This window comes from Labeo rohita, chromosome 5 (assembly GCF_022985175.1).
Source record: "Labeo rohita strain BAU-BD-2019 chromosome 5, IGBB_LRoh.1.0, whole genome shotgun sequence".
Taxonomy (NCBI): Eukaryota; Metazoa; Chordata; class Actinopteri; order Cypriniformes; family Cyprinidae; genus Labeo; species Labeo rohita.
Genome location: NC_066873.1, coordinates 30,503,884 through 30,512,673, shown reverse-complemented (window position 1 = coordinate 30,512,673; position 8,790 = coordinate 30,503,884). Strand labels below are relative to the sequence as shown.

The 8,790-nt window shown below is 33.5% G+C and overlaps 1 protein-coding gene across 1 annotated transcript; it reads right to left on the bottom strand.

Moving 5' to 3' along the window:
- Positions 1-570: 570 nt before the first annotated feature.
- Positions 571-7,498, bottom strand: lman2lb (lectin, mannose-binding 2-like b). The gene is made up of 8 exons (XM_051110453.1): positions 7,279-7,498; positions 5,335-5,453; positions 5,097-5,214; positions 4,924-5,006; positions 4,081-4,242; positions 3,750-3,864; positions 1,753-1,872; positions 571-1,661 (listed from the first exon to the last, which is right to left on the bottom strand). The coding sequence occupies exons 1-8, from the start codon at positions 7,481-7,483 to the stop codon at positions 1,519-1,521; spliced, it is 1,065 nt and encodes a 354-aa protein (XP_050966410.1). The 5' UTR covers positions 7,484-7,498; the 3' UTR covers positions 571-1,518.
- Between the last annotated feature and the right edge of the window lie 1,292 nt (positions 7,499-8,790).

Sequence of the window (8,790 nt, the reverse complement as noted above, 5' to 3'; positions counted from 1 at the left end):
TTATTCAGGTTAGTACTAAATAAAAAATAATATACATTTTGTATTATTTTGGTAAAATAATTTACATTTTGCAGATTCTGCAAGGTGTATGTAAACTTTTGACCTCAACTGTAAGTTGAGCCAGCTGTTAATTTGAACTGGAATAGATAAGATGAATTGGTTCCAGGGCCAAGATTTTTTTTTTTTTGAGTGATCAACTTAAAATTAAAGTCCCTATAATTTAGCATACTTCCAGTTGTCGTAACTCACAAAAATGTGTTGCAAATTTAATAATTATTTTAAAACAATTAACTTACTATTCCTGACATTTCAATTGTATTAAAAACTTGAGTTGTCAGTACTAGACAATTTGTTATAAGACAAATTTGAATGTTTAATTTAGAATTTTCAACATTTAACATGTTGGTGACAACCATGAAAACATCAGTTTGATACAGCAGCTTGCTCAATCACTGAGCTGATGAGAATAGCAATACAATCTCTCCCTGTATAAAACAACTGACAAATGTTGCACAACTGTAGAGAGCAGCGACTAGAAGTGATAGGAAAGACTGGAACTCGGACAAAAGCAAAATCTCTTGCATATCTTTGCAATAGTGCAATTATTGAAAACCCCAGGAACTGTCAAATTGCTGCACCAGCTTTACATCTCTTGCCTGTTTACGAAAGATATATTTGGATACAGGAATAGACATGTCATCGTTTCTATATTCATCAGCACATCAAGATTATCAAACATAGTATTCAAATAAGGCCATGAAGAGATGAAATATACAAAGGTTTAACTTTAGTTGAAACCTAAACAAACCAAAGTAACTTTAGATAAGCTACATACGGTCAAGCAGTTCAGTGCAGCTTTTAATACATAAAACAAGATCACATAACTAAAGACATCAAAACTACCTAGATTTATTACAAAACAGACATTTGGGAAAAATCTTCTTCACATTTGTTGTTGCTGTCTGTTTATAACAGCACAGCTGGCCAGTATTACTTATAATAGGTTGAAAATCAAATGTAATCATTTTTACATTAGCTAAAACATAATTACTGTGAGCTGATGAGATGATGGTGACAGATGGAGGCCAAAGTCAAGGTAATATATTTTCTTTTGATTAATTTCTGTCCAATTGAATGGAGGGGTTTCTGCAGTAGCATTACAGTAGACAACTTGAGAATACAACAGTTTGTTAAACTCCCATGTCTCTGTAAATGCTGTCACACATAGTTCTCTGGGTGAAAGGCCAAGGTCAGTGTAACTGGTACAAAAATACAGAAAACGCACACGAAAGTCTCTAGAGACCTTCGAAAACAGACGCACACTCTCTGAACAGTTTTTTTCAGATCATAATCACGATTGAGGTGGTCAGGTATGGCTTTTAGTTCAGCGTTGACCTTCAGGTCATTTCCGTTGATGGCAGAAGTGAAGACCAGAAGCGGTCCTTTGCAAAAAATTGCCAGTCACACTCACGTTGGATCTTGTCCCATTTCCTTCCTGTCATTTGCTCTTCAGTTTGCTCAGTAGAAGCGTTTGCGGCGGTTCTCTTTATAGTGATTAAATAGAAAGAGAATAACTATAATCACTACAACCAGCACAACGACGGAAACGATGAAGACAAAGAAGGTGGTGAGAATGCTCCTTCCTTCATCCTCCACATGAACTGTAAAAGAAAGAAAACATTTGTAAGATACAAAGAGTTATACTTCTCTGAAAATAACTTAAGGAAGTTGCAATCATCTTTTTATTAATACCATTAGAGTCCATTCGGTAGTCTACACTAGGCAATGTGATCTCCTGCTGGTTCTCTTCCTCTTCAGGACTCCGTTCCACTGTAAGCTCGTACAGCTTGAAGGAGATCAGGTCATGGTTATCTAGAAACGAATCATGCAAAAAAATATTTAAAACAATAATAATAAATACTAAATAATAAATTACACAAAATGCCGGTAAATCCTATTATAAAATACACCTAAATAATGCAAGCCAATATGCAATCACTTCCAGGAAATATAAAAAAATATTTTACTTTTATTTTATTTAGCGCTAAATATTAGTGCTGTCAAACAATTAATCGCATCCAAAACAAAAGTTTTTGTTCACATAATATGTATGTGTGTATACTGTGTATATTTGTTATATTTAAATATGTACATGTACATATTTTAGGGCAGCAAAATGATTAATCGCGATTACTCTCATTCAAAATAAAAGTTTATGTTTACATACTATATGTGTGTGTACTTTGTATATTTATTATGTATATATAAATACACACATACATATACATATACACACACACACACATATATATATATATATATATATATATATATATATATGTTTTTTTAAATTTATTTGTATGTACATATTTATATACTAGGGTTGTCACGATACCATAAAAATGACTAACGATACTATACCAGGTGAAGTATCATGATACCAAGTAGTATCACGATACCATGCAGTATTCTGTTAATTTAAAATTAAATTCTACAAAATTAATTAAAATTTCATAAATAAAAAGATGTAAATGAAAACAGAAAGGATTTTTCTCTGAATACTTCATTAATGTGAATCAAAGACTCGCTATTGTTATCCATGAAATTATGTCAAAAATCTTAGCACTGCACAGAGGCTGCATGAAGCGACATTTTAATGTGGTTTTTATACATTTAGACTGTATTTATAATTGCATAAATAATGTTATGAGATTAATGTTTTAAATAAAAAACTCTGAATATAGAAGTATGTTAGAAAAGAATGTAATATGATAGGAAACTTAAAACCGCCAGCAGGTGGCAGCAAGTGTTCATGATTAAATCACTGAGTCATTCAAACGATTCTTTCAAAACAGCTGAATCCTTCAGGAGCGAATCAAATGACTGTTTTTATGAATGGCTACGCCTTAGGGTATCAGTGATTTGCCCAAGCCAATGCGGATTTGTATTCGAACACAGAAACGGAACAAAAACAGCACTCTTAACTCTTGCTTGTGTCATATTGCTCAACTGTCAGGAGCATTTTTTCCATAGAATTAATGCTCATTAAACATTAACTAATTTATAAAATCTGTTTGTATATTGAATATGATTTTAATAATAATAATAATAATAATAATAATAATAATATATATATATATATATATATATATATATATATATATATTTTTTTTTTTTTTTTTTTTTTTATTTTTTTAAACATTTACCAGTTTAAGGGCTCCACAGATTCTCAATTGTTGAAAATTACAGATGGAAATAATTAAAACAAAGACTATTAAACCTATAACTGCTTAGTATATGTAGTGCTGTCAAATGATTTATCCAAAATAAAACGTTTTTGTTTACATAATATATGTGTGTACTGTGTATATTTATTATGTATATATGAATATACACATATGCATGTATATATTTAAGAAAAAGTGTTATTTATTAAAAATATTTCTATATAAGAAATGGATATATTATATGGATATAAATATATTAGGGCTGCAAAACGATTAATCACGATTAATCCCTTAAACTGGTAAATGTTTTAAAAAAATATATATTATTATTATTATTAAAATCATGTTCAATATACAAATAGATTTTATAAATTAGTTCATGTTTTTTAGTTAGTGTAGCATTAATTCTATGGAAATGTTAGGATTTGCCCAAAATGTGTATGACGCATGATGCAGTTTGCATAGGATCTGAGTATCTGCTGGCCTTAAATAGAGTGAGTGAAATGCTTCACTGGTCCAAACCTGATAAATCACCAGTAGCTGATGAGACACCAAAGTAGTAACCTTGCGGCAACCTCACTCCAGGTACATCCAGACAGTCCTTCCACTCTTGTTTCCCCTCGACATCTGTCATCACCTGAAAGACAGAACAGCAAATAAAGGTGCATACATAACTAAATGCTGCTTACCAACAACCGTCATCACAAGATCAAGTGAATTTAACCTCTCGCTTGTCTTGAGCATCAGCATAACAGTATGAAAGACTGAACTGATGCATCTGTGTATGTATGTACGCGTGTATATTTATCTTTGGCCAAACAAAGAAACACAGAATGTTAAGAATGTGTCTTACTGTGAGTCTGTTCTTCATGTATCTGATCAAAAGGAACGTGTCGTATTCAACGTTGCGAATGTTAGCAGTACAGCCACCGAGATCAGTAGACCTTCCGTCACGGTCATGATCATATGCAACACTCCCATTCCCGACCATTGCAGAGACAAAGGGAAATGTTCTCTGAAAGAGACAAAAATTAAACCGGTTAGATAATTATGATGTTTTTTAAAGGAGAAGTTCACATCCAGAATAAAAATTTCCTGATAATTCACCCATTACATCCAAGATGTTGAAGTCTTTCTTCAGCTGCAAAAAATGTAAGGTTTTTGAGGAAAACATTCCAGGATTTTTCTCCATATAATGGACTTCAATAAGCTGAAGGTCCAAATTAGGACGCATTGCATAATCACGCTGGAAAAGTCATGCGTGGTTAAGGTAGGTAAGGTAGGGCAAAAACTCCATCTCATTTTCTCCTCCAACATTGTTGTTTTACCTTTTTTTTGTAAAGGCACATTCGCTTTGTAAAGACTGGGTCGGTACTTCCGCCTACGTCACACATGCATGACTGTAATGTGTAAGGTTGAGCTAGTGCAAGATGAGCATTTGTGGTTAAAAAGTATACAAATTTGTATTTTTTCTTAGAAAATGACTGAACATTTCAACCCGTTGGCCACCACTGAAGTCCACTATATGGACCTGGAATGTTTCCTCTAAAACCTTAATTTCTTTTCGACTGAAGAAAGTAAGACATGAACGTCTTGGATGACATGTGGGTGAGTGAATTATCAGGAAATTTTATTCTGGAAGAGAACTTCTCCTTTAACGGGTGAAAAAAATATATAAATAAGAGCGGTGATATACCTCATGCTGTTTATCATCATTAGGATAAGTGTCTACAAAAACACCCAGACCTGTAAAAAAGTTTGTGTTTCCAAACACTTGACCTAGAGGAAAACACACACAAAAAAACACATTCATAGTCTTAACATGGATAATCAATATTTTGAAGATTTGCAATATTGATGATCTCTTACCATTTTGCATTCGCTCTTTGGTAAGCCATATTGCAAGGCCGTCCCCATTCAGGTTTTTCTTGCCCTCACCATGGATCTTAAATTGTACTCGGAGCTCCCAGTCCCTGAGGTAACAGGGCTATATACACAAACAAACTGATGAGCAAGCCTGACTATTACACATTTTCTCAAGAACCTCTTTGTTTAATAGCTTTGTTTAATAAGTGGTGTTTCAGGTTTTCTTGTCATTCAAACTCACAATTCGACTCCATACAGCTCCTTGTCGGCTCTGCAAGTCTGGTGTCAGCCGTATGTGTTCAGGCATGATCATGGTGTTGCCCATAAACTCCCAGTGTGAGGAGCTGGAGGAGCCCAGTCCTGTGTTCATACATAAAGTTTTTACAGTAAATGTAAATGCATGTTTATTATGAGAGGCTGTTTGAGACATATTTCAAGCTTTATTCTCACACATACAACAAAGCATTCACACACACTATCAACCACTACTATACTGCTGCTCACACACTAGCAAAAAATTCACACGCGCTATCAAACTCATTCACACACGTGCTACCAAACTCTCTCGCACACTATCAAACTCATTTACACATGCGCTATCATTATTACCATTATTTGTTTTAGATTTTTAGCATTATTCATTATCTAGCTATTTATCAATATTTTACTTAAGGGTCTAGGCTGTGTACATGTATAACTTAAATCCTGGCCAAATTAAACATTCCCGTGTCTATGATATACAGTAAAAATTTAATTGTCCATCCTCGGTATACCATCAGCCGGTTTGTATTACAGTATTTGCACTTACCATCACTTGTCCAAAACTGAGTATAATGTCTAAAAGAAAAGTTATGACTGCTGCGTATTTACACTTGACTGAAAACTGGTGTCTAGTGGGTAGCACAGGTTCACTATTCAAGATTTAAATCCATACAGCAAAATAAAACAGGCTTGGTGCAGATTAACATTTCTGAAATAAATATTTCCGTGAAACACGTTAGGTTACCAAAAAAGAAAAAGAAGAAAGACAAAAAAAATCAGAAAATGGAACCGAAATCTCCTTTTTCTGAACAAACGGGAAAAAACGAATAAAGGAGCCGATTTCTCATTTCTTCTTATTTCATTTCAAATGGAAAAACAACTTATCAAAACATACTGTGCGAGAGAGAGTTTGATAGCACGTACGTGAATGAGTTTGTTAGTGTGGGGAAGAGTGTGAATAATTTTGGTAGTTTGCGAAAGAGTTTGATAGTGCATGTGAAAGCTTTGCTGGTGTGTGAGAGACCGTATAGTAGTGTATGGGAGAGAGTTTAATAGTGTGCTTGAAAGCTTTGACAGTGTGTGAGAGACGTTATAGTAGTGTATGAGAGAAAGTTTGACTGATAGTGTGTGTGAATAAAATTTGAAATATGTCTTAAAAGGCCTCTCATATTTTATATTTGTCTGTCTATCTATATACATACATACATATGTAACATATATATATATAGATATAGATAGATATAGATAGATATATAGAAAGATATATATAGATATACGAAGAGTTCAGATGCAAAAGCCTTCTTTAAACTTAGCATTTCTTTCTGGCTACTTTTTATAGGTTTCTATGTAAGTAAGTACTAGTACTTCTGATTGGGCTGAGGCTGGAATTTAGTGAGTTTAAAGGAAAAGTATTCGATGGATGTATAATATGTGTCACTCAGTATCATTATCTAATTTTTGACCGAGATGGCTTTTAGCCGGTTTTGCATCTGAATTCTTTATCTATATATATATATATTTGTGTGTGGGTGTAAACACATAGCAAACATGTCCATTTATTTATCTCCCTCAAGCTGTATTAGTAAACGCAATGAATAGTTCATGATAAAAGTTGCTATAAATACCGTCTTCATGTTGCTTTAAAAAAGCATATGAACCGGAATACCTATAACTGTCCTGTACTTCCGCCCTGTGTGCTTGTGACTAAATCAGTGCAGTTGCGAAATAAAACTACCACTCTTACGAGAGCAAAAGAAGGGCAACAAACAATACGAAAACAAATAATGGACACAGGTGTCGTCCTAACAATAAACCTGTGGTCTGACTTAAGTATTTTCTTCCTAACTAGTTGACTTGAAAACAGGTGTCACTTTTGGCAGGGCACCGGTTTAACGTCACTGAGGGAACAGGAATGGACGCTTACCTTGGTATGGCTTACTCAGCGAATACTCTCGCTTGAGAAATTCATAAGTGTTATCTTCATATGAGTTTTCTCCAGAACTCCTACTCACAAAAGCGAGTATTAAAACTAATAACGCAGATAGTTTAATTTTGTTTGCCAGACTGCACGATAAATTCATTACTGTTGTGTAAATAGTACCGTTCAACTTCATCACGCTGGTCGCCATTTTTCCTCGCTCACTTCAAAATGCCCGCCCCTTATCGCTATTCGTCCATTTTCATTCGTGCGCTGCAGTAAGTGGCTTACAATATTGCCAATCATCTTTTCGACCAATCACTGTCTTACATGCGTTACGTTTGGTAAGTATGTGTGCCAATAAAGTAAGTGCATCCAGAGGAAAAAAATGAATAAATAAGCTAAAGGGTTATTAAAAATATTATGTTAAATCAGAGTTCTGAATCTAAGCTTAAATCCAAAGGTTTATATTTAATTTACCTATCTATACTACTATGCAAATCGTCATACCCAAAGGCTCTGTCATTATAGGCCAAGTTGTTTGTTCAGCAGATAAGCAAATATTTGTCATTCAAATAAGCTGAATTTTTAAGCTCACACTTTGTACTTCAAAAAGTGCTTCACACTAATGTTGATTTTTTATAGATATTACATAAGGTGATGATAATATGATCAATTATGATACAATTTTTTACATTTTTAACCTAGTTTTTAAATCAAATGTCAAAATAATCAGCATTTTAAACATGAACCCATAATTTAATTTCTTTACATAAGATTTGTTGAGCAGAAACAACAATATGAATGTATTCACTGCTTTCAGCAGATAGTCTGATTAAGGTTGATGAATGAATATTAATATTTGTTAAATACATCACCAATCCATGAAAGACGTAGAAATATAATGTTCTTGTGGAGGAATTTCGGTTGTGAACAGGCCATGTCTGTTTATATTAGTTAATAAATTACTCAATAAGCAATTGATTAAATGTGCTGTTCTTGCTAAGGAAGTAAACTAGCACACTCACTGCTACAGTCAGATACAGTTATCCTGATGTTCGATATAGTTGAAGTCAAAAGTTTACATACACCTTGCAGAAATTATTTAGTCAGGGGTGTAAACTTTTGAACAGAATGAGGATGTGTACATTTTTCTTGTCCTTCTTATTTTTTGCCTACTTACATGTTTCCCAGGAGAAAGAAAAACTAAAATTAAAAGTTAAATTTACCCTGATCTTCAAATTCAAAAATCGTTTTTTCATTCTGAAGCATCAGTGAGCATTTGAACCTTCTGTAATAGTTGCATATGAGACCCTCAGTTGTCCTCAGTGTGAAAAGATGCATCTTCTCAAAATCATACAGTCATTGTTGGAAAGGGTTCAAATACACAAAAATGCTGAAAAAAGAAAGAAAAATTATGTGGGATTTGACAAACAAGGGACTCATGAACAACTATCACTAAACAACAAAACACAGCTGTGGATTATTCAGGAAACAACACAGTATTAAGAATTAAGT

What these genes read in the sequence shown, in the direction of transcription:
- lman2lb (XM_051110453.1), bottom strand. Translation starts at nt 7,483, where the DNA reads ATGGCGACCAGCGTGATGAAGTTGAACGGTACTATTTACACAACAGTA. An exon ending in GAGCTGTATGGAGTCGAATT is followed by an intron (nt 5,215 to 5,334) that starts GTGAGTTTGAAT and finishes TTGTGTATATAG; the next exon opens with CCCTGTTACCTCAGGGACTG. An exon ending in CAAAGAGCGAATGCAAAATG is followed by an intron (nt 5,007 to 5,096) that starts GTAAGAGATCAT and finishes GTTTTCCTCTAG; the next exon opens with GTCAAGTGTTTGGAAACACA.